At 39.9% G+C, this 26289-nt stretch overlaps 1 protein-coding gene across 11 annotated transcripts in view; it reads left to right on the top strand.

The window, feature by feature from the left end:
* Positions 1 to 26289, top strand: part of Slc26a7 (solute carrier family 26 member 7) — a 137458-nt gene that overhangs the window by 45844 nt on the left and 65325 nt on the right. For 8 of the 11 annotated variants that reach the window (XM_063287291.1, XM_006237911.5, XM_039109419.2 and 5 more), the window contains one exon: positions 15791 to 15955. The exons of the other annotated variants lie outside the window; for them this stretch is intronic. In XM_063287291.1, the coding sequence (XP_063143361.1) occupies positions 15791 to 15955 (165 nt within the window). The remainder of the gene's footprint in view (positions 1 to 15790; positions 15956 to 26289) is intronic. 11 annotated transcript variants of the gene reach the window in all.

The following is a 26289-nucleotide window of genomic DNA, read 5'->3' as shown; positions in this document are numbered from 1 at the left end:
GGTGGGGGTGGGGTGTTCAGTGACAGAGACCAGTGGTATTGCACCACTGGCTTCCAGCGACACATGGTCTTAAAAGTCTTCAGGGTGACAAACTACAGACCAAGCTCTTCCATATCCCTGTAGTTTTGCACTAAACATATTTAGCACATTTAGATAAGATGCTCACAAGGTTAGACGGCCTTAAGATAAAAGTTATTCATCCTGCCTTTTCCATACATCATACTTAGTTTTTCCCAAATATCATGAGCTTTTTTCTTCTGTAAAAGAGGAGGTCATTCTAGTCTCTGCCTCCCCAGTGCTTGGTTGCAGGTGTGTGACACTATGGCCAGCTATTGTCATAAACGAAAAGACGATGAACACAGACACATACTTTACTAAATAACCACCTGTAAGCCTTTATACAGTATATTATAATTAGGAGATGACATAATAGAAGCTGTACTTCATCTACACTGTTATTACTGCTGTGTTGCACAGCTTATAATCTTATTTGTTTATTTATTTATCTATTCATTTGTTTGTTTATGGAGACAAGGTCTCACTCTGTAGCACAGGCTGTCCTCGAACTTGCAGCATTGCTTTGGTCAGCTCAGTGCTCAGGCCACCAGGACCAGCTTTCTAAGCTGATACTGAGAGAAGAGAGGGAGAGCAAAGCCATCATCTTCTGGAGCAGTGCTGTTCTTGCTCTTTCCCATATGTCACCTTGTGTGTAGTCCCAACAGCCTGGGCTTCAAGCTCACACTATGGAGTGGGTGGACATCTGGGTTCCATGCTCTACTCAGTGGGCTGGCAAAAGTTTTTCTCCAGCCATGTAGGGTCTGTCCCTCTGTGTGCAAACATGGCTATATAACTGTGTGGTCCCATAGGGCACTGCTCATTCCTTTTCTTCTAAGACTTTTTGATACCAGGAAACAGTATTTGTGTGTTTATCTTCCTTCATACACTGCGGGCCTCTGTGGAACACAGAATGTTTACCCCTCTAATTCCAGCAGCTGGTGCTTAATAACCATGACTTAAAGAAATTAAAGAGGGAAAAGGTTAATTAAATGTTAGTGGCTTCACTATGTTAAATAAGCAAAATTAAATGGAATTTTTTTCTTACCTTTACAGATTAGCCTTTATTTATTTTTTTGCTTCTATTTTTTTTAAATCAAAGGAGAGAAAAATCATTCTATATCTTTAAAATTGTACTGCGGTTCTTAATGAAGGAGGTTAGCAAAGCTTAGAACTTTCTAAGTTGGCCATATATTCTGTGGGCCATTCTGATTGAATGTAACAGTCTATTCAGCAGAACTTCTACCTCTGTGACACCATTTCCCCCATACATGGTAGAAAGTCAACTCCACTATCTGTCAACTCCACACACTCCTGTGTCCCTTAACACAATGCTTCCACTCATCCCAGTTGGCCTCCATGCTCTTTCTTTTGGCTGGAGTAGAAAGGGAGATAGAAGAATCAAACCATGCATCCCTGGCCGTTCTGAGTCTCATGGTCTCCTGCTTTACTTAGTTCTGACATGAAAATTCTGGGCACTAAATATATTATGGCATACTCTTCAACCACATATGTAACTGCAAATAGAAACAATTCTCAAAGCAAGTGACTGTCTGATATGTTCTGTGGCACAGCGAAGTCAAACCATGCTTGTTTGCCTGCTGGGTTACCACGGCCATCTCTCTGTTATCCTTTTTCATTCTGTGTGCTTTAGGGGCCATGTCTTTCTAACTCTGGTCACCCTTCTCATACTCACCTTTTAAATAACTGCTCCACATTCTAACATTAGATCGAGTCTATTAAAACTTGGCTCTGATGCAGGAGCCAGACTTACATAAGTCTTGGCAAAATTAGGTGTTTAATAAATGTATGGAAGAGTGATGTCACTTGCTCCTAAGACACTCCCTTTTAACTGCTTTTTACAACACTCCTTGTTCTGACATCAGCGTTTCTTGCTATATTTTCTGCTATTCCCTCTTGGCTAGTTTTGCTCCTTTTAAGCAAACTGAGCTGTCCTCTCCACATGATCCTGCTGAACTATTTTCCATCTATATTCCACTTCTGGAGTATTTTCTAATCATATCTCTGTCTTGAATCTCTCCTTGAGTGTAACAGACAATTCAAACCTGTCCTGAAATAGACCTATCTTCCTACAGAATACTGTGGCACACTTTCTTTTCTTTTTCTTCCTTCTTTCTTCCCTCCCTTCGTCCTTCCTTACCCCCTTCCAGCTATCTGTCCACCTCTCCCTCCCTCCCTTCCTCCCTCCCTCCCTTTGTTCCTCCCTCTCTGTCTCTCTCTCTCCCTTCCTCCCTCTCTCTCTCCCTCCTTCCCCCAATCTGTTTTTAAAGACATAGTTTCTCTTTGTAGCCATGACTACCCTGGAACTTACTCTGTAGACCCGACTGACCTCGAATTCAGAAATCAGCCTGCTGCTGACTCTGGAGTGCTGGGAGTAAATGTATCACCATCGCCTGGTTCCTTCCCTTCCCTTCCTTTCCCTTCCTTTCCCTTCCCTTCCCTTCCCTTCCCTTCCCTTCCCTTCCCTTCCCTCTTCTCCCCTCCCCTGTTCTTTTCTTTCCTTCTCTTTCCTTTCCTTTCACCTCTCTCTTTCTATCTTTTTAACATAGCTTTTTATTAACATTTATTCATTATACACAATAATGGGTTCTGTTAAGACATTTTTATACATATCTATAATGTACTTTGATCACATTTACTGTTGTGTAGCCTACTGTTCAGGGAATGCTGTGTTACATGAGGAATTAATTTGCACAAATGTTTGGGATTATGCAGAGGACACCTGTCCTATTCTTCCCATGTATTTAGTCAATCATCTATATCAACATGGACTCAAGGATATCTACTTTATATCCCAATACTATGCTTACTTTGCTCTAGCTTTGGGCATCGGGGGCTCTTTTGTTGTTTCTGGATCTTGGGCTATGATACATTTATTTATCAATGCCCTCTTATCCCTCTCCTAGTCCTGGAAATCCCTTTGATCTCCCCAACTACTTGCTTTTTTTCTACTTTCAAGTCTGTTTTGGTGACCCAGGGAGTCTAGCTAAGATGGCCATGGGTGACAGCGTATTGTTGTGCTCTCTTACGTGTATACTTAATGTCTTTCTCCTGGTATAACTATTTGTGTATATGTCATACCCCGGACCTCCAGACATTTGGTACCACTTGAGTCCTCCTTCCCCCTAGTGTCACATGCCAGGACTCAGAACTTCCTCAAGCCCATTGCATATGGTCAAGTAAGAAAGGGAGATTTGTCAATGAATTCTATGGGAAAGATGGAGATGGTTTTCTTCTTTAATGTAATTTTACTTTATGATATATTTTTTTAAGTTACAAAGATAGTAAGTACGTGGAGTAGCCATATAGCCTGTTCAGTTTCTCCTATTATTAACATCTTATGACATTCTTGTCACAATTGATGAATCTGATTGATAACAAGGCTCTTACTTCACTCCATATGTGATATTGACATTTCCTGGATTTTAATCTAATGTGCTATTTCCTGTTACAGTATCTCATCTCAGATATGATAGTACTCCAATCCTATGCAGGAGCTTATCCCTGGAGCAAAATAATTCTCCAATTCTTTGTGATCATTGCCCACTTGTGGCTCTTCACCTAGGACTGGGACCATGTGGAATATCCCCTGGTCACACTCACATACAAATTGTTGTCATTATTGTGATCATGTTCAGGCAAAGCCATATTGTTCACATTTTGTGGGTGCAGTTTTCTCCGTCGTGCCTAACAGTCATTCTCTAACAGCAGGCAGCCTAGCACTCTGTCTCTTCTCTTTGGCCTCACCTTCAGTAATTTTCCCTGAGCCTTCATTGCCAGAACTGTGTTGGAGATACACAAGTTGGAGTTTGGCAGTGCACAGTCTTTGTTTTCTCCATTTTGACCAGTTGTGAATCTCCACAATATTTCCCATCAATGCAAAAGGAAGCTTCTTTGGAGAGGGGTATGAGCTATCCATGTCTGTGGATATGAAGATACGTAATTAGAATACAGTTACAAATTATATTGGTTTGAGAAGATGGCAGTAGTATGTTCTCCTCTCAAGTCTCTGACACCTCTAGCTATGGATAGTTGGTAGGATTATAGCACTAGGCATCCCTCCTATTGATCAGGTCTTACGTCCATTTAGACAGTCACCACTATCGCCTCATTGAGCATTCTTTGCTCAGTGGTTTTGGACAATGCATAGTGTTACACATTGACAGTAAGAGTTTCACCACCCTACAAAGTCTATATTTTACTTCTTCCTCATTCTGTAGTTTTAAATTGTTGGAAACCAAGATGGACTCACTGTTTCTATAGTCTTGCCTTTTCCAGAGTGTCATTAAAGGGAATCTTACATGCTGTTTACTTTTATTTACAATACAAAAATCAATTCTATTTCTAATACAAATTCTATCATGTCTTTGATCATTACATCTTAAACTGAAAACAGATCGAAGGTTTCGATATGGAATTTTGCAAAATATATCTTCATACATATCCATTTGGTCATTTTCTCTCTCTCAAGTCCTTTGTTTACCCAGAGGATTTTCCATCACCCCGTGGAGCACCTGCTGTTAAGTTCTTTCCTTTATCCTAAATATATCATCCATTAAACTCTATGAGGCACACTCACCTTTTAGGTCCCACCTTCAAAGCTTTTCAGACTTTACCTTCCAACTACTCCTGTTAGGCTTTTAAATTTTTTCTATTTTTATCTCCTTAAAGTCCTAAATCACATTCCTGCAACCTCATTTCACCTTTCCTTCAATATTTTATTGAATATCGACATTTTCCTTCGATTATTCCACCTTTCCTTAAATATTTTAAAGTCTGAGCTATGTCTTAAACTCTGTAACCTGCAACAATGTTATGCCTGTCTCATAATCGGTGTCCATAAATACTCATTGAATGGGCAGATGATTTGCCATAGGGAAAAGGCTGGCTGCCTGGCGCAGCGATGCCACTCGAAATGCCTGCTCTATCACATCCACTCGAACACGCAGTCATTTCCTACTCAAACTTTACAAACATGTCTGAAGGTCATTTGAAAAGAATGGACTGGAATCTGAAATAAACGTAATCTATGTAGAGTACATGATGCTTATACTAGCAAGATCAAATAACACCATGTTAGCGAACCTTGAAAATGCATGTCAGAAGTTTTAAGCATTAGCCAGAACATTGGTACTGCTATGAATAGCTGTAGTATATTGCATGAAATTTACATTCTCCTTATCCAGTGCATGGCTACTTGGGAGAGGATATTAACCCGAATACAATCATTATCATCATCCATGCTGATAAAAAGAGCTATGGCTGTGTGTTTTGTCATTTGCTTCAAAGAACCCTAAGTGAAATATTCTTGAGAATCCCCATTTTGCATTTTGTACGTTTGAAAATGAACTTGGGTTCATCTGTGGGTTCCGTTTCTAAAGCACACTGTTCCAGGATAGGATTTGCTACACTTGGATTGTCTCTGTGTACCAGATCAACTCCCCTGTGAATGAACTGTTACAGTTTGGATGGTAGGAAGAGGGAGCTCTTTTAACTCTCTCTTCTCCTGCTTCTCTCTTTACCTACCCCATTCCTTCACTTTCTCCCTTTCTCTTCCACCCCTTCCTCCTCCTCCTCTTCCTCTTCCTCCTCACATCTGCCATTGTTATGGGTTATGAAGAATGGTGTGGATATAATATCATATTCAAACTCATGGATGAATTCTGAATTAATATTGTAAGTAAAAGTAAATAACATGAAAAATTCCCTTTACATGACACTTTTTCCATTTGTTTTTTTTTGTTTGTTTGCTTGTATGTTTGTTTGTTTTTTTAAACAAGGTCTCTCTGTGTTGCCTTGGCTGTCCTGGAACTCACTTTATAGACCAGACTGGCCTTGAACTCATATCAATCCAGATTCAACTGCCTCTGCTTCCCAAGTGCTGGCATTAAAAATATGCATCATCTCTGCCTGGCTTATACAACACACTTGAAAAGGCAAGGCTATAAACACAGTAAGTAAGTCTAGATTTCCAACAACTTGAAAACAAAGCCAAGGAAAGGCAGAAGCAAACATTGCCTCCACACATTTGCAGTCCCTGCTGGAGGCCCAGTGGACTGTGTGAGAAGGGGACCAGTTAGCTTTTCACTCAAGCACTCTCTGTTCCAAGTGTTGGCCCCTAGCTGGCAGGCTGTTTTAAAGGCACAGATCTGTGGGCACATAGCACATTACAAAAGTTGAGGCTGATGTTCTAAAAGACAATAGACCCTTGTCTCTAATTTTTGAGACTAAGGAGATTTGAATATTTGCAACAGTTAGAATCTTTTGATAGTCTGGAGTTGTCCTAGAAGCTTCGATTGTGAAAATGACAAAGGTGCTAGTGGAAGTTTGTGGTGTAGGCAGTTACAGTCAGTCACCACTTTCAGGTTTCTCAGCATAGCAAGTCATAAACCCATCTGAATAGATCTTGTAATTTAAGAAATTAATCAAAAGCAGTTGAAATGAAGATGACTGCTACAAAGCCTTTCAAGAGTTTTCCTCTCAAAATAATGATTAGCTCCAAGTTATACAGATAGAAACTTCTCACCTAATCTTCCACACATGTGCAACACTTTATTTTTGTGAATCGCTTCCAGAGTTTAAAGATGTAAATCCATCTATAGTTCACCTAGATAAAATGAAGATTCAACTCTACTGTTCTCTATCTTTTAATAATGTGCTCCTTTCATCTTTATGACCTAAAAGAGTTAATACCATATAAATGAGAACTCATGATCTCATGATCTTGCTGATAAAGAGATACTTGGGAATTCTTGGTTCAGTGTTTTTCTTGATTGTGTTTTTAGAATAAAACCAACAGACTGTGTCAAGAGAGGCTACAAAGATCACTGTGTTCCTTTAGTACCCATAAGCTTGCTTGTGTTGGAGTTTCCAGCAGGTTCTTGTTTCTACTTTCCAAGCTAACACAAGGCTTCTGAAATAAATCATATTACCAGACGCTATACCCTTCTCTTCCTGTGTTGGCTGTGGGAGTTTGCCTCATTTCTTTTTTAATGACCATCATTCTTCTCTAATCACATATTGAATAAAAGGTGGTAGCTAAGCTCTCTACACTCACGTTCTTTCAAGGTTTCGAGAGTGGGAAAATATGCTGGGGCCATGTCTGCCCTTTCAAAACTGATGGCTAGTTTCCTATACAAAATACCTCATGATATTTTTCTGTATCGTCTGTTTTGCATTATTTACAGGCTTTAAATAATTTTCATGTATCATTTCACATACATCCTACCAGGTCTCTAACAGTTGAACAGGGCAGATATCACTCTAATATTTATGGATGATGGTTCAGTTTAGAGAATTGCAGTAGGTGTTTTCTACAGACACGAATTTAGGATATGGGAGAAGACAGGATCATAAAGCTAAGCTTCTAGATTCCTCTTGGAAACTCCATTTTAATACAGAGCATTATTGCTGGCGAATAGTGATGCCATCACAATATAAGTGTCACACATTTTTGCAATGTATGTTTTGGTGGTACTAGATAACCATTTGAACTTCTATGCCACACTGTTAATCTCTTGATGGAAGGAAATCCTGTAGCCATTCTTCCTTCTGGTTTTTTCTTAATCTCATTTTCCAACAGGAATTTTAAGACTTGACCTAAATACTATTATTAAAACATGGCCTTGTTTCTCTTTTCTGGAAGGGATACTCACAAATATAATTTAGTGTTATTTTCAAACTAGTCCTACTTTTTACTGATCCTGTGACTGAGTTTACATAGTCAAAGATCTTAAAGCTCTGTTCTTGTTCCACTGGCAAAAGATGATTGGAATGGTAAGAGCCCACTTTTGTCTTATCATGAGCTCATTTTGAGATGGGGGATGATACTGTCAGTCATTAAGTGTTTAATGTTTCCATAGTGATTTCTATAAAGTCTTGCTTCTTAAGAGACATTCCTGTACCCCATCTTTGTCTGTATTCCCAATTCTGCATATAGGTCCTTGTGTCTTCACAGTAAATACCAGTCTTTTAGAGAGGTCTCATGGGCATCCTTTGCTCCCACTTTTCAAAAGCTGAGGTAAAAACTCTTTCCTCTCCTCAGAGCTTATGAAGTTATACATTTATTGTGTATCAAGTAGGGAATAATTATATAATTATATATATATATTTTTTATTAACTTGAGTATTTCTTTTTTTTTCATCGCAGCCTTATTTATTTATTTATTTATTTTTAATTTTTTTTTATTAACTTGAGTATTTCTTATATACATTTCAAGTGTTATTCCCTTTCCCGGTTTCCGGGCAAAATCCCCCTCCCCCCTCCCCTTCCTTATGGGTGTTCCCCTCCCAACCCTCCCCCCATTGCCGCCCTCCCCCCATAGTCTAGTTCACTGGGGGTTCAGTCTTAGCAGGACCCAGGGCTTCCCCTTCCACTGGTGCTCTTACTAGGATATGCATTGCTACCTATGAGGTCAGAGTCCAGGGTCAGTCCATGTATAGTCTTTGGGTAGTGGCTTAGTCCCTGGAAGCTCTGGTTGCTTGGCATTGTTGTACATATGGAGTCTCGAGCCCCTTCAAGCTCTTCCAGTTCTTTCTCTGATTCCTTCAACGGGGGTCCTATTCTCAGTTCAGTGGTTTGCTGCTGGCATTCGCCTTTGTATTTGCTGTATTCTGGCTGTGTCTCTCAGGAGCGATCTACATCTGGCTACTGTCGGTCTGCACTTCTTTGCTTCATCCATCTTGTCTAATTGGGTGGCTATATATGTATGGGCCACATGTGGGGCAGACTCTGAATGGGTGTTCCTTCAGTCTCTGTTTTAATCTTTGCCTCTCTCTTCCCTGCCAAGGGTATTCTTGTTCCCCTTTTAAAGAAGGAGTGAAGCATTCACATTTTGATCATCCGTCTTGAGTTTCATTTGCTCTAGGCATCTAGGGTAATTCAAGCATTTGGGCTAATAGCCACTTATCAATGAGTGCATACCATGTATGTCTTTCTGTGATTGGGTTAGCTCACTCAGGATGATGTTTTCCAGTTCCAACCATTTGCCTACGAATTTCATAAAGTCGTTGTTTTTGATAGCTGAGTAATATTCCATTGTGTAGATGTACCACATTTTCTGTATCCATTCCTCTGTTGAAGGGCATCTGGGTTCTTTCCAGCTTCTGGCTATTATAAATAAGGCTGCGATGAACATAGTGGAGCACATGCCTTTTTTATATGTTGGGGCATCTTTTGGGTATGTGCCCAAGAGAGGTATAGCTGGATCCTCAGGCAGTTCAATGTCCAATTTTCTGAGGATTCTCCAGACTGATTTCCAGAATGGTTGTACCAGTTTGCAATCCCACCAACAATGGAGGAGTGTTTCTGTTCCTCCACATCCTCGCCAGCATCTGTTGTCCCCTGAGTTTTTGATCTTAGCCATTCTCACTGGTGTGAGGTGAAATCTCAGGGTTGTTTTGATTTGCATTTCCCTTATAACTAAAGATGTTGAACATTTCTTTAGGTGTTTCTCAGCCATTCGGCATTCCTCAGCTGTGAATTCTTTGTTTAGCTCTGAACCCCATTTTTTAATAGGGTTATTTGTTTCCCTGCGGTCTAACTTCTTGAGTTCTTTGTATATTTTGGATATAAGGCCTCTATCTGTTGTAGGATTGGTAAAGATCTTTTCCCAATCTGTTGGTTGCTGTTTTGTCCTAACCACAGTGTCCTTTGCCTTACAGAAGCTTTGCAGTTTTATGAGATCCCATTTGTCGATTCTTGATCTTAGAGCATAAGCCATTGGTGTTTTGTTTAGGAAATTTTTTCCAGTGCCCATGTGTTCCAGATGCTTCCCTAGTTTTTCTTCTATTAGTTTGAGTGTGTCTGGTTTGATGTGGAGGTCCTTGATCCACTTGGACTTAAGCTTTGTACAGGGTGATAAGCATGGATCAATCTGCATTCTTCTACATGTTGCCCTCCAGTTGAACCAGCACCATTTGCTGAAGATGCTATCTTTTTTCCATTGGATGGTTTTGGCTCCTTTGTCAAAAATCAAGTGACCATAGGTATGTGGGTTCATTTCTGGGTCTTCAATTCTATTCCACTGGTCTATCTCTCTGTCTCTGTACCAATACCATGCAGTTTTTATCACTATTGCTCTGTAATACTGCTTGAGTTCAGGGATAGTGATTCCCCCTGAAGTCCTTTTATTGTTGAGGATAGCTTTAGCTATCCTGGGTTTTTTGTTATTCCAGATGAATTTGCAAATTGTTCTGTCTAACTCTTTGAAGAATTGGATTGGTATTTTGATGGGGATTGCATTGAATCTGTAGATTGCTTTTGGTAAAATGGCCATTTTTACTATATTAATCCTGCCAATCCATGAGCATGGGAGATCTTTCCATCTTCTGAGGTCTTCTTCAATTTCCTTCTTTAGTGTCTTGTAGTTCTTATTGTACGGATCTTTTACTTGCTTGGTTAAAGTCACACCGAGGTACTTTATATTATTTGGGTCTATTATGAAGGGTGTCGTTTCCCTAATTTCTTTCTCGGCTTGTTTCTCTTTTGTGTAGAGGAAGGCTACTGATTTATTTGAGTTAATTTTATACCCAGCCACTTTGCTGAAGTTGTTTATCAGCTTTAGTAGTTCTCTGGTGGAACTTTTGGGATCACTTAAATACACTATCATATCATCTGCAAACAGTGATATTTTGACTTCTTCTTTTCCGATCTGTATCCCCTTGACCTCCTATTGTTGTCTGATTGCTCTGGCTAGAACTTCAAGAACTATATTGAATAAGTAGGGAGAGAGTGGGCAGCCTTGTCTAGTCCCTGATTTTAGTGGGATTGCTACGAGTTTCTCTCCATTTAGTTTAATGTTAGCAACTGGTTTGCTGTATATGGCTTTTACTATGTTCAGGTATGGGCCTTGAATTCCTATTCTCTCCAGGACTTTTATCATGAAGGGGTGTTGAATTTTGTCAAATGCTTTCTCAGCGTCTAATGAAATGATCATGTGGTTTTGTTCTTTCAGTTTGTTTATATAATGGATCACGTTGATGGTTTTCTGTATATTAAACCATCCCTGCATGCCTGAGATGAAGCCTACTTGGTCATGGTGGATGATTGTTTTGATGTGCTCTTGGATTCAGTTTGCCAGAATTTTGTTGAGTATTTTTGCATCGATATTCATAAGGGAAATTGGTCTGAAGTTCTCTTTCTTTGTTGTGTCTTTGTGTGGTTTAGGTATAAGAGTAATTGTGGCTTCGTAGAAGGTATTCGGTAGTGATCCATCTGTTTCAATTTTGTGGAATAGTTTGGATAATATTGGTATGAGGTCTTCTCTGAAGGTTTGGTAGAATTCTGCACTAAACCCGTCTGGACCTGGGCCCTTTTTGGTTGGGAGACCTTTAATGACTGCTTCTATTTCCTTAGGAGTTATGGGGTTGTTTAACTGGTTTATCTGTTCCTGATTTAACTTTGGTACCTGGTATCTGTCTAGGAAATTATCCATTTCCTGAAGATTTTCAAGTTTTGTTGAATATAGGTTTTTATAGTAAGATCTGATGATTTTTTGAATTTCCTCTGAATCTGTTGTTATGTCTCCCTTTTCATTTCTGATTTTCTTAATTTGGACACACTCTCTGTGTCCTCTCGTTAGTCTGGCTAAGGGTTTATCTATCTTGTTGATTTTCTCAAAGAACCAACTTTTGGTTCTGTTGATTCTTTCTATGGTCCTTTTTGTTTCTACTTGGTTGATTTCAGCTCTGAGTTTGATTATTTCCTGCCTTCTACTCCTCCTGGGTGTATGTGCTTCTTTTTGTTCTAGAGCTTTTAGGTGTGCTGTCAAGCTGCTGACATATGCTCTTTCCTGTTTCTTTCTGCAGGCACTCAGCGCTATGAGTTTTCCTCTTAGCACAGCTTTCATTGTGTCCCATAAGTTTGGGTATGTTGTACCTTCATTTTCATTAAATTCTAAAAAGTTTTTAATTTCTTTCTTTATTTCTTCCTTGACCAGGTTATCATTGAGTAGAGCATTGTTCAATTTCCAAGTATATGTGGGCATTCTTCCTTGATTGTTATTGAAGACCAGTTTTAGGCCGTGGTGGTCCGATAGCAGGCATCGGATTATTTCTATCTTTCTGTACCTGTTGAGGCCCGTTTTTTGACCAATTATATGGTCAATTTTTGAGAAAGTACCATGAGGAGCTGAGAAGAAGGTATATCCTTTTGCTTTAGGATAGAATGTTCCATAAATATCCGTTAAGTCCATTTGGCTCATGACTTCTCTTAGTCTGTCTACATCTCTGTTCAATTTCTGTTTCCATGATCTGTCCATTGATGAGAGTGGGGTGTTGAAATCTCCCACTATTATTGTGTGAGGTGCAATGTGTGTTTTGAGCTTTAGTAAGGTTTCTTTTACATATGTAGGTGCCCTTGTATTTGGGGCATAGATATTTAGGATTGAGAGTTCATCTTTGTGGATTTTTCCTTTGATGAATATGAAGTGTCCTTCCTTATCTTTTTTGATGACTTTTAATTGAAAATTGATTTTATTTGATATTAGAATGGCCTCTCCAGCTTGCTTCTTCTGACCATTTGCTTGGAAAATTGTTTTCCAGCCTTTCACTCTGAGGTAATGTCTGTCTTTGTCTCTGAGGTGTGTTTCCTGTAGGCAGCAGAATGCAGGGTCCTCGTTGCGTATCCAGTTTGTTAATCTATGTCTTTTTATTGGGGAGTTGAGGCCATTGATATTGAGAGATATTAAGGAATAGTGATTATTGCTTCCCATTATATTCATATTTGGATGTGAGGTTATGTTTGTGTGCTTTCATTCTCTTTGTTTTGTTGCCAAGACGATTAGTTTCTTGCTTCTTCTAGGGTATAGCTTGCCTCCTTATGTTGGGCTTTACCATTTATTATCCTTTGTAGTGCTGGATTTGTAGAAAGATATTGTGTAAATTTGGTTTTGTCATGGAATATCTTGGTTTCTCCATCTATGTTAATTGAGAGTTTTGCAGGATACAGTTACCTGGGCTGGCATTTGTGTTCTCTTAGGGTCTGTAGGACATCAGTCCAGGATCTTCTGGCCTTCATAGTTTCTGGCGAGAAGTCTGGTGTGATTCTGATAGGTCTGCCTTTATATGTTACTTGACCTTTTTCCCTTACTGCTTTTTATATTCTTTCTTTATTTTGTGCGTTTGGTGTTTTGACTATTATGTGACGGGAGGTGTTTCTTTTCTGGTCCAATCTATTTGGAGTTCTGTAGGCTTCTTGTATGCCTATGGGTATCTCTTTTTTTAGGTTAGGGAAGTTTTCTTCTATGATTTTGTTGAAGATATTTACTGGTCCTTTGAGCTGGGAGTCTTCACTCTCTTCTATACCTATTATCCTTAGGTTTGATCTTCTCATTGAGTCCTGGATTTCCTGTATGTTTTGGACCAGTAGCTTTTTCCGCTTTACATTGTCTTTGACAGTTGAGTCAATGATTTCTATGGAATCTTCTGCTCCTGAGATTCTCTCTTCCATCTCTTGTATTCTGTTGGTGAAGCTTGTATCTACAGCTCCTTGTCTCTTCTTTTTGTTTTCTATATCCAGGGTTGTTTCCATGTGCTCTTTCTTGATTGCTTCTATTTCAATTTTTTTTGTGTTTTTAATTTTATTTATTGTTACATAGGATAGCTAACTGACACAGAAAAGGAAAAATATGGGTCAAAACTTGTACTTGGTACTTTATCAGTCTAAGAAGGCAAATTTACAAAATGAAACAAGTAATAAATGAATATTTCATAGAAAGCAGCTAATAACTTCCATTTAAAATTAATAATCATTTATCAATTCCATTCATACACCATAGGTTTATGCACCTATCCTTTATGCCAATGTGAAGAATATTCTATTGAACCATTTTCACACCAGAAGAACATTCCGTGAGAACATTACACAATTTTACTAATTATCCCTTTCTTGATGTTCTATTCTGATCTGTGGCAAGGTAGGTATGCATTGGTTTAGACATGAAACTGAATTATCTCATGTCACAAACCAGACAAACACACTTGGGTACACCATTCAAACTGGGGGTTAGAATAATCCAGTTTACTTTATTGTCACTATTTCCATTTTTAATTCCTTCAACTGTTTGATTGTGTTTTCCTAGAATTCTTTCAGGGATTTTTGCGATTCCTCTCTGTAGGCTTCTACTTGTTTATTAATGTTTTCCTGTGTTTCCCTAAGGGAGTTCTTCACATCTTTCTTGAAGTCCTCCAGCATCATGATCAAATATGATTTTGAAACTAGATCTTGCTTTTCTGGTGTGTTTGGATATTCCATGTTTGTTTTGATGGGAGAATTGGGCTCCGATGGTGCCATGTAGTCTTGGTTTCTGTTGCTTGGGTTCCTGCGCTTGCCTCTCACCATCAGATTATCTCTAGTGTTACTTTGTTCTGCTATTTCTGACAGTGGCTAGACTGTCCTATAAGCCTGTGTGTCAGGAGTGCTGTAGACCTGTTTTCCTCTCTTTCAGTCAGTTATGGGGACAGAGTGTTCTGCTTTCGGGCGTGTAGTTTTTCCTCTGTACAGGTCTTCAGCTGTTCCTGTGGGCCTGTGTCTTGAGTTCACCAGGCAGCTTTCTTGCAGCAGGAAAGTTGGTCTTACCTGTGGTCCCGAGGCTCATGTTCGCTCGTGGGGTGCTGCCCACGGGCTCTCTGCGGTGGCAGCAACCAGGAATACCTGTGCCACCTCTTCCGGGAGCTTCAGTGCACCAGGGTTCCAGATGGCCTTTGGTGTTTTCCTCTGGCGTCCGAGATGTATGTACAGAGAGCAGTCTCTTCTGGTTTCCCAGGCTTGTCTGCCTCTCTGAAGGTTTAGCTCTCCCTCCCACGGAATTTGGGTGCAGAGAACTGTTTATCCGGTCTGTTTCCTTCAGGGTCCGGAGGTGTCTCTGGCAGGGGTCCTGCCGCTCCTGGGCCCTCCCCCACGGGAGCCCAGAGGCCTTATACAGTTTCCTCTTGGGCCAGGGATGTGGGCAGGGGTGAGCAGTGTTGGTGGTCTCTTCCGCTCTGCAGCCTCAGGAGTGCCCACCTGACCAGGCGGTTGGGTCTCTCTCTCACAGGGTCTGGGAGCAGAGAGCTGCTGCAATTATATATATTGATGCAAATTCGATTTTTCTTTCACAGAGACCTACATGTTGATTCCAGTATATCTTTCTTTTCCCTTTTTAAAAGAAAATGTTTCCTAGTTTTGCAGTGCAGTTAACCAACGGAACAGTTTTTTTTCTCCTTTTTTTATTAGATATATTTCTTTATTTACATTTCAAATGTTATTCCCTTTCCTGGGTTCCTGTCCATAAGGCCCCCTACCCCCTACCCCTCCCCCATACGGGTGTCCCCCCCATCCACCCTCCTTACCGCCCCCCTCCAACATTCCCCTGCACTGGGTTGTATTCTTCAGTGCAGGAACTCCAGGAGAATGAACACGGGAGGCCTGGTCAACGCTGATGACTGTATCCCAGTAGCAGAATAAGGAAAAGAAAGGTCAACATCTAGAAAGAAAACTATTGGTTTAATTTTAATGAAATCATGTATAGTGTACTCGATAAAATTTAGAACGTAATAGAATCTTATAATATTTGCAAATGTGCACAAATACCGAACACATAAAATTTAAGAATCCCATTTATTCTAGCTCACTATGTATCTATAAAATGAAAAGGTGTCTGATACTCCTTATTCCCTAAAGGAACCTTCAGTATGTGACCTGCATGTGATGTCCAGCTCTCCTCTGTCGTTTCAGCTGGTCATGTTTGTGCTGCAGCTAGGCAATGCCACATTCCTGCTTACGGAGCCAGTGATCAGTGCCATGACCACCGGCGCTGCCACCCATGTTGTGACGTCACAAGTCAAGTATCTCTTGGGAATAAAAATGCCATATATATCTGGACCACTGGGATTCTTTTATGTGAGTTTTCTAAGTGTCTCTGTTGTTTATATAATCTGGGTGTATGTTTCACAAAACTTAATTTAGCTTACTATAGTACTGAGAGTTTTCTGTACCACAGAAAGTTGGGTTTAAATTTTCTTTTTTTTTTAAAACATAGGATGGTTTAAATATATTTGGGGGTATGAAACTAGTTTAATGAGTACAATCTACTGACTTTGGAAATCATTCCTTATAGTGAATAATTGAATATAAGTTGGGTGTTTGGTGAGAAAAAAAATAGCTAGGTGGTTTTGGGAGTCAGATCTGTTGCCAAGTTCTAATGAAATCCATCTACCAGGCTTTTGATCCACTCCATCACATTCTTTCAGAACTGTGAACTCCAGTAGGGATCAAAACAGAGGTGTGGTTGGTTTTGGTGACTGGGGCCCAGTAATAGACAATCAGCTACTAAAATCTGTCTGAATCTGAGAAGAATGACTGACCAGTTTCAGCACATTTCCATAATGACATTCCATCACTCTTGTTGTCTTTGGAGACTTGACTTAAAACCCACAGCTGCCTAGGACTTTGCATTCAGTTGGAACTTTACAACAACTACAGCAAATATTCAAGTCATGGCTTCACTTTACTTAGGTTTATGCATTGCTGGGTTTTATAGCAAGCTCTGTGTCACCCTTAATCTTAAAGCTAACTGTCTGACTAAGCACCCAGATACATGGACGTACAATAATCTACTGGTCTAATTTCTGTTTTGGAAGTAATGGCTGGTACTTCTCAATTTTCCATGCCCCAGCAGAGATTCACTTCATGTGTGTATCATTATCTGCATTATTGATTTTTTCTTTTTTCTTCTTGTGTGTATGTGTTTTCTCATGTGTGGGCACATGTGTGAGGCGTGTGTGTGTGTGTGTGTGTGTGTGTGTGTGTGTGTGTGTGTGTAGGAGGCTACGCTTGACTTCAGTCATTTCCCTCACTTGCTTTCTATCTTATTCCATGTGCCATACAGGGTTTCTCCCTGAAACCTCTGTTCATGAGCATGGCTTCTTTAGCTATCCAGTTTGCTCTGGAAATCCGTTCTCTGTCTTCTAAACACCGCAATTACAAGCGGGACTCCCTTGCCTTCCTGGCATTTATAAGGTTTGGGGATCTGATCTTTCTGCCTGCATGGTAAGCACTTTAACATCTGAGCAATCTCCCGAATCCTACCAGTTATTTAAAACAGATTTCAGATTTTAGAAGTTCTCTTATCAAAGTGGTATAATGTTTCCAGAAAATTCTACCTAGAAATTTCAACATATTGGTATCTCACTCCACCTTTATCATTCCTGAGTCTGGTTGTTACTGTTTTTGTTGATGTTGGTGGTGGTGCCTTTTGTTTTTTTTTTTCTTTTTTTTTTGTTTTTATTAACTTGAGTATTTCTTATATACATTTCCAGTGTTATTCCCTTTCCCGGTATCCGGGCAAACATCCCCCTCCCCCCTCCCCTTCCTTATGGGTGTTCCCCTCCCAACCCTCCCCCCATTGCCGCCCTCACCCCATAGACTAGTTCACTGGGGGTTCAGTCTTAGCAGGACCCAGGGCTTCCCCTTCCACTGGTGCTCTTACTAGGATATTCATTGCTACCTATGGGGTACCTAGGAAGCACAAGGCCCTGGGTTCGGTCCCCGGCTCCCCCCCCAAAAAAAAAAACAAAAAAACCGAAGCCTTTTGTTTTTAATAACATAATATCAAGCCCTTTGGATGTGCAGCTGGACATAGGAAGATAGTAAAAAAGAGAAATGCTGTAATTATAGTATAATCTCATAAGTGACAGGAAAAATGATTCTAAATACCATGCATACACATAGATATGGAATTTTCAAAGACTTAATAAAAACCCTATTTTTTTTAAGTGTGAGAATGAGAGATATACGGAAATCCTCCTTAGTGGCACTGTACACGTTAGAGTTTGGGATGTTTGCTAGCACTAAGGAGAAGAGTGTTTTGTATGTACTCCTGAAGCTCAACTTTGAGTATGTAAAATAGAAATGACCAAATACACACAAATAAACACAAATTGGAATGAATGTCATAAAATTTTGTCTGGTGATAAAATAGTAAGAAAGGCAGTAACTGGTGGTGTGGTGCTGCAAGCCGGCTCTGGAGTTTTCTTGCTTAGGTAATATCTGTCTCAGTAATTCATTCATTGCAAGAAAGTTTAAAATCAAAACAAGAAAGCTGGAACTGCGCCTGAAAGCAACATAATTTCATGCTCCAACTCAAACAAAAGCAGACCAGAGTAGCTGTAAGCCATTAGATGACTGGCTAAGAGTTAAGACCTTCGGTGACTCCCAGTCTACAGAACAAAATCAAATTGGAGAAGATTCTGCCTTGACCTGCCTTGCAATAGACTGTTAATCCACATATGTGCAGAGTAGAAAGCGCACATGGGTTAGAACTGAGCCCTGCTTGCGTGTTTCCACGTATATAGATGATCCGCTCATCTTTGTTTTCAGAAGTCTGATAAAGAAACAGGCCACACTGACTTGGAAGTGACATTGTTCCCTGCTACCCCAGCTGTTACTGTGTAGACATGCTCACTGAAGCATGTGCAAGTGAATCCCTTCTCATGAGGTGAAATGCAGGTCACTTTATCTTATCTAGATCAAATGCTGTGGCACCTTTGAAGACCTTTTGTAAGATCCTACACTGGGACTGACTCACAGCCAGGTACATGTGTAGGCTGCAGATTTTATTTATTTATTTATTTTTATTAACTTGAGTATTTCTTATATACATTTCGAGTGTTATTCCCTTTCCCGGTTTCCGGGCAAACATCCCCCTAATCCCTCCCCCTCCCCTGCTGTATGGGTGTTCCCCTCCCCATCCTCCCCCCATTGCTGCCCTCCCCCCAACAATCACGTTCACTGGTGGTTCAGTCTTAGCAGGACCCAGGACTTCCCCTTCCACTGGTGCTCTTACTAGGATATTCATTGCTATCTATGAGGTCAGAGTCCAGGGTCAGTCCATGTATAGTCTTTGGGTAGTGGCTTAGTCCCTGGAAGCTCTGGTTGCTTGGCATTGTTGTACATATGGGGTCTCGAGCCCCTTCAAGCTCTTCCAGTTCTTTCTCTGTTTCCTTCAATGGGGGTCCTTTTCTCAGTTCAGTGGTTTGCTGCTGGCATTCGCCTCTGTATTTGCTGTATTCTGGCTGTGTCTCTCAGGAGAGATCTACATCCGGCTCCTGTCGGCCTCCACTACTTTGCTTCATCCATCTTGTCTAATTGGATGGCTGTATATGTATGGGCCACATGTGGGGCAGGCTCTGAATGGGTGTTCCTTCTGTGTCTGTTTTAATCTTTGCCTCTCTATTCCCTGCCACGGGTATTCTTATTCCCCTTTTAAAGGAGTGAAGCATTCACATTTTGATCATCCGTCTTGAGTTTCATTTGTTCTAGGCATCTAGGGTAATTCAATAGGCTGCAGATTTTAAGTTTACATTATTCAGTGATTGGTGGATGCGATGCTTTTTTTTTTCTGACAGAAAATGTTAAAAATATGTTAACTCTTGCTGCTCTGGGTCAGAGGACCCGGTGTTCTCAGGCTGGTCAGAAATGAGAATTCTTTGTTCTTGGTTCGTGTGGTAGCACTTCTGTGTCAAGAATTGTAGTGATCCAAGACCAGAATGACACAAACTAGTAATATGAGTACTTGAGAGACTAAGAAAGGAAAAAAAAATAACATGAGTCTGAGGCCAGTCTGTAATGTATAGTGAGTTACTGACTAGATTGAGGTAAGTAGTTGAATTGCCGGCTAACCCATAGTGCATAGTGTGACTATCTGAAAAGAAGAAAATGTGGTAGTTGAGTATTAGTTTGTAAATTAATCTGTACTCAATGGATACTTTTACTGGGATAGTTGAAAAAGAGTTTCAGGACAGTTCAGTTGAATCTGGTGATCAGAATGTAAATTCAATCTTGCTCCTGAGTATTTAAGCTGTACCTGGAAGAGGAGGCCTGGACTCAGCATCGCACTGCAGAGCAGGTAAAAGGCCGTGGTCATCTGGTCACAGTGGAGGAAAGTCAATGGGCATCATTTGGGGGACTTGCTTTTTAACTACTTCCTTCTGAGTTTCTTATATCCTTCTAGAAAGCTAACCAGGTTGTGGGGAGAAAAGGATCACACCTTGTCACATAAATTAAAGTATAGAATAATTTATATAATGAGCCTGTCACACATCTTATGGCCTGGGACACTGGCTTTTATTTTTTAAAAACCACATTTAGCTTATATGTGCCATAATTCATCCCGGCAGTATTGATCTTTACTGTCCATTTTGAGAGAAAATATTGTTTTCTCCTTTTGTTCTGATCCTTTGTCTGCAGTAGATATTTCTGCCCGATGCTACAACTGTGGGTACCCCAGTGCCTCCTTCCTTAGGGATGCCAACTTGTGCAATAAAGAAAAGTCTGTCATCTAAATTGAATTAGTAATACCTCTGTCCAGTGGCCTCTCTGGGCTGGAAAATGTACTCACCTCAATGGGACACTTTTAGCAAATGATTTAATTCAGATCCATGAAGTGCTATGGCATTAGTATCATATATATATTATATGTATATGTATCATATATATGATATATATCATATATACATTTGTATACATGCATTTATACAAACATATATGTAATGACTATATGCTATATGTAATGAATATATCATATATAATGAATACACCATATGTATACACTTACACTTATATATGTGTGAATATACCATATGTATATACACACACTTACATATGAAGAGGATTTAGTGTAGTCACTTACAGGTTGTGGTCCAGCCAGTCCAACAACAGAAAGGCCAAGCATCTAATAGTTGTTCAATACAAGAGGTTGATTATCATAGTGATTCTTCAGTTTACATTGAACTCCCGAGGAAGTAGGCTTTAAACCAGTGAAGGCATTCCTCAACATCAGGATAGTTGAACTTGACAGCAAGAGTGAGCATAAGCAGGGAAAAGCAAATTTTCTTTCTTCTATGTCTTTTCTGTAGGCTGGCACCCTATGTATGCTATTTGGTTGGTGGCTTAATCTCAGGGAGCTCCCAGAGGTCTAGATTAGTTGTCACTGTTGGGCTTCCTATGGTGTTGCCACCCTCTTCAGCTCCTTCAATCCTTCCCCTAGCTCTTCCATAGTGGTCCCCGACCTCAGTCCAATGGTTGGCTGTCAGTATCTGCATCTGTCTCAGTCAGCTGCTGGTAGAGCCTTTCAGAGGACAGCCATGCTAGGCTCCTGTCTGCAAGCACAGCATTGCATCAGTAATAGTGTCAGGGTTTGGTGCTTGCCCATGGGATGGATCTCAAGTTGGTCCAGTCACTAGTTGGCTATTCCTTTAGTCTCTGCTTCATTGTTGTCTCTGCATTTCTTTCAGACAGGAATAATTCTGTGCCCAAGATTTTAAGGTGGGTTTGTGTGTCCCCATCCCTCCACTGGGAGCGCTGTGTAACTACTGGAGGTGGACTCTTTAGGTTCCATCTCCCCACTGTTGGTCATCTCAGCTAAGGTACCTGAAGATACAGCTATATACTGCTCCTGGGCATATACCCAAAAGATACTCTACCATTCCCCGAGGACATGTGCTCCACTATGTTCATAGCAGCCTCATTCATAATAGCCAGACACTGGAAGCAACCCAGATGTCACTCAATCAAAGAATAGATACAGAAAATGTGGTTCATTTATACAATGGAATATTATTCAGTTATTAAAAATGAGGACATTGGGGTTGGGGATTTAGCTCAGTGGTAGAGCGCTTGCCTAGCAAGCGCAAGGTCCTGGGTTCGGTCCCCAGCTCCAAAAAAAAAAAAAAGAAAAGAAAAAAAAATGAGGACATTATGAATTTTTCAGGCAAATGGATAAAACTAGAAATTAGTATCCTGAGTGCGGTAACCCAGATCCAAAAGGATACATGCATGGTATGTACTCACTGCTAAGTGGTTATGAGCAAAAAAGTACAGAGTACCCATGATACACCCAACAGACCGTAAGAGCAAAAAAGTACAGAGTACCCATGATACACCCAACAGACTGTAAGAAGTTAACCAAGAAGAAGGATCCAAGTAAGAATGCTTCAATCTCACTTAGAAAGAGGAACAAAAATAACTGTGGGAGGTAGAGACCTGGGTGGCAGAGGGGAGGAGTAGGAGAAAAGGGGGGCAGGATCAGGTATCGGGGGAGAAAGAAGAGAAGGCCAGAGGGCTAGATGAATGAATGAAAATATTCAGTTGCCGAGGGTGTGGGACAAGGATGGGAGGATCCTTTAGAAAGTCCCAGAGACCTGAGGTGTGAGAGGCTCCTAGGACTCTATGAGTGAAAGTAAATATTTGTGCTGTTAGTGAGAACTTATCCTGAGACTTGAAGACACACTGTATTTTAAAATGTGTTTACAATTTCCCATTGATTCAGCCCTCAATCTCTTCTGCAATTGTATTCTCACCTAACATATTATGTGCTATACTGTCATATTTATTTAAGATAAACAGAAATAGCCATGTTCGAAGGGTCACTCTGTCTCGGGGTCCTGGTTCAGCAGTTAAAGTGTCTTGTTCTCATCTTTCTGCAGAGTCAGGCATTTGACTCATACGTGAGTTGGCTCCCCAAACACATAACAGAGAAAACCTTAATTCTTTAAAATGAAAAATGCTTTTTTTAAAAAAAAAAACAAAGGATGATGGAGTGTGTCTTTAGTAGAAAGGGTGTTTACCCGGAGGGCATAATAAAAATGACAAAAATTTCTCTATCGTATTTGCACATGTGGATTTCCTTGCGAAGGCACCAGTGTCGAGCCCACACCAGCCTACGGGAAGTGTGGCAAAGATCATTTCACCAGCCTGGCTCTGTGTTTCTTCTAAACACTAATGCACAGTTCAAGGGAGAAGTCAAACTTGGCAGTCTTTCCAAGGAACCTTCTTGAAAAGTTACTACTTTCAGCCTTAGAAATGCAGACTTTCTGAAATGGAAAACAGTTCCCTGTGTGCCTACACCCCAAAGTACGAGCACCGCACTGCTCTGCTTTGCTGTACAAACTAACCCAAGAATGTTAATAAAGTGGAACTGAAACGTCAGAAGGGCATCGGGGCCAGCAAAACATTTTCCTTTATAGAGAATGAGATCACAACTAAGTGTGTACACATGAAGTTTATATTTGGAGAAAAAAATCTACTTCGAAGATACAGGCCCTCTGGGACTCCAAATCAAGAATACACTTTGGTGGCCTTTGAAAGACTCCGTTTTCTTTGCATATATCATGCTGATTCTGTTGTCAGTTGCACAAATGCCAATATACCATAAAAATGATAGGACAAATTGAAAGGGAGAGAAGCAAAATGTTTATCTGTAGTGTGATTTAGTCAGTGGTGCTGTGCATGTGAATATGGAGTAATTACATGGACATTTACAATAAAGGTCACGTTCAAATTTTAAATCAGACAGCAAATATTTTTGCAACTTAACCATCTTGGGCTAAATGCCTTCCATCCCCCACAGTTCACTGAAAAAATGCACCACCACAAAACCCAGAGCTCAAGTAATTCAAATTAAGCTTATTTTTTCTAAACAAGGGATGGCTGGGTGCCAGGTGGGCCTTGGTATGCTTGGCTGAATGTTTGGTCCAAGAGAATTCTGTGTGCCCATGTTGTCTCTAGCTGCTTGACATACCGCGTTTCCCATTTCTGGCCCGAGACTTCATTTATCCCTTGACACAGAGCAAATGGATCTAATTCTTGTATAAGATACAGTTGTTAATGAGAAATTTAAATGCATGCATGTGAAAATGTATAGAATGATTTTTTTCTCTCTTTTCTGGTGCTTTCCTTGTACTAATGAAAATGTAACCTGAGACTGATATTCAATATCTTTCTCTTTTATTTTGGTATTTGTGTCCACTACTTTGGGGCATGGAATTATAAGAAGCTTATCGGTACTGAGTTTAAAGTATTTAATAAGGGAATGGTATGTAGACAAAGTTGATAGGAGGCATCCAAATCTGAGAAGCAGGGAAACTTGTTTGGACATTAGTTTGGAAATGATGAAAGATGGGTTTAGAGAGCTGTGAGTTTATCAGGAACTTGGATTCAAATATCATCTGATTAAAAGCATCTCTGAAGGGAGGTAAAGAGAGGTATATAGGTTGCATAAGAACACAACATTCTGGAAATGATTTTATGATCTCCATACAATGATAAAGAAAGTAGCACCCGTCCTTGATTAAAGATCTACTAGAGTAGGTTGATTCAACACTCTTTGTTGATAGATTAATAAGCATTGAGGATCCAGGGATGAATACTATCCAGGTTGTCCCTGAAGAGAGATAGGAAGTTTGGTAGATGGTTACACATACAAACTGAAAAGGATCTCTTGGAGCTTGTTAAGGAAAAATGGGTCATTGCTTGAAAGAAATGGTATGATAAGGTGGGTGGAGAAACTTGTACTTAAGGTAGTTATTACCTCTGTCCTGATACACTACTTTCATGGGAAACATGGAGAGTAGAGAGAGTCCCATCCATGGGCACAAGCTTGGTATGGCGGAGCGGCAGACAAACTAGCTCTTTTCTTAAACGCCTTTTAAGTGGAAGTCAGAAATTTTGTGACTCTCTTCTTCAACTCTTACATTTTGTTTACAAGATTTATCCCAATGTTCCGAAGGCTTTTGTTGGCTATAGCAGTATTCCACTAGATGGATTCTTCAGTAAACTGTATTCATTGTGAGGCTTTCTAGAAGTTATGTGATTAAAATGTTTGATGAGTCACACTTCCTTCAATAGACATTCTTCCAAAAATGGAGGGAAGGTCGCTATTCTCAGACATATATTTTTGTACAGAGATCATGCCAAATGTATTTTCTGTCACAGAATGAGCACATGTAATAAGCATGTGTGAATGTTAGCATTTTTGCCCTCTGGAAACAGTCCTGGCCTTGTGGTTGGTGACTAACTCAAAATCATATATTTAAAATTAAGACCCGTAGATCGACAGTTATTAGTTTGTGCCTACTATTCAAATAGTGCTGACACACAGCAAAACATTCTGGGTTTGGTGTCCCTTAGCTGTTTCCCGAGTGAAATGCAACCTTTTTCATGACAGAGACTCAGAACAGAGATGGCACAGGATTAGTCAATGATATGAAAGGGTTTATGTGTTTCGTTTTGCATGGAAGGATTTATTCAGGTGTTCTTTGTGGCCCCTTTGTAGGTAGTCCAGAATTACTAGGAAAAAAAGATTATTAATGTTGTTTTCATACTTTAAAATACTTTAGTTAACTTTTTCTCTTATATATTTTATTGTAGTAACCAGGATGCTAGGAAAGGAGAAGTTTTGGTAACGGGTATTTTCAGTTGACGGAATATTAAAAAAAAAAACCCAGTCCATTACAATTTTATCACCTGTTATTTTCTAAGCGTATGAGATTGTTGTCTTGTGTCAAGAAGCTTCATATGTGAATGAACACTCTGGCATTTTTTTTTCTGTACATGTATGTCCCTATACAGGGTCTTAGAGTCTGAGTCATAATTGTGCAATGAAAGCAACCCAGTGGGTGTGGCTCCAGGGAAGCCTTTTACTTTTTTAGGTAACTCATGCTATGAGGTTTTTCTGCCTTCAATTTTGCTTTATTCTTATACAGTCTTAGTTGCTAAACATCTGTTTATTTAGATCAGGTTGATCATTTCAAAGATAGATTGCTTGGAATTTGCTGTCGTGGTAATTTTAATATTCATCTCGTTGCCTTCCACAAAACAGAACATCGATAAGCATGAAGGGGTGCAAATGTAACTACAAACCCATCCTGGGCTGAGCCTTAGTTCTCACAGTGAGAAAAGAAGGCATCTGTATAGGATTCAACCTTTCTTGGTCTAATCCTACTCCTGCTCCACGATATCCCATTCGAGGTTTATCATTACTTTTGCCAGGTTAGAACAGAATATTAATTCACTCAACAATGCTACTTGAATCTCTGATTTCAGACATTATTCAAGGAGTTGAGAATCCATCACTAAAAAATAGGCAAAATTATAAAAAAAAAAGGTCAGCTCAGTTAAAAAATGTGTGTGTGTGTGTGTGTGTGTCTGTGTGTGTGTGCATGTGATTGTATGTTTAAAAGTACTTTGGCAGTATTTCAGAGAAAATAACATATCTAAATAAATTAAATGTAGCAATGTATATGCAAATGAGTAAGTCATTTTAATTCTTTGAATTGTCTCAAAATGGATGTGTTTATATAAGTATTTCCATTCTATGCTAAAGAACAAATAATATTATCATCTCAGAAGTTCTGAACTAATATATTAAGTGGATCAGTCAGTCCTAATGAACTTGG

This window comes from Rattus norvegicus, chromosome 5 (assembly GCF_036323735.1).
Source record: "Rattus norvegicus strain BN/NHsdMcwi chromosome 5, GRCr8, whole genome shotgun sequence".
Taxonomy (NCBI): Eukaryota; Metazoa; Chordata; class Mammalia; order Rodentia; family Muridae; genus Rattus; species Rattus norvegicus.
Note: the sequence above shows the minus strand (reverse complement) of the source record. Positions and strands in the feature narration are given on the sequence as shown.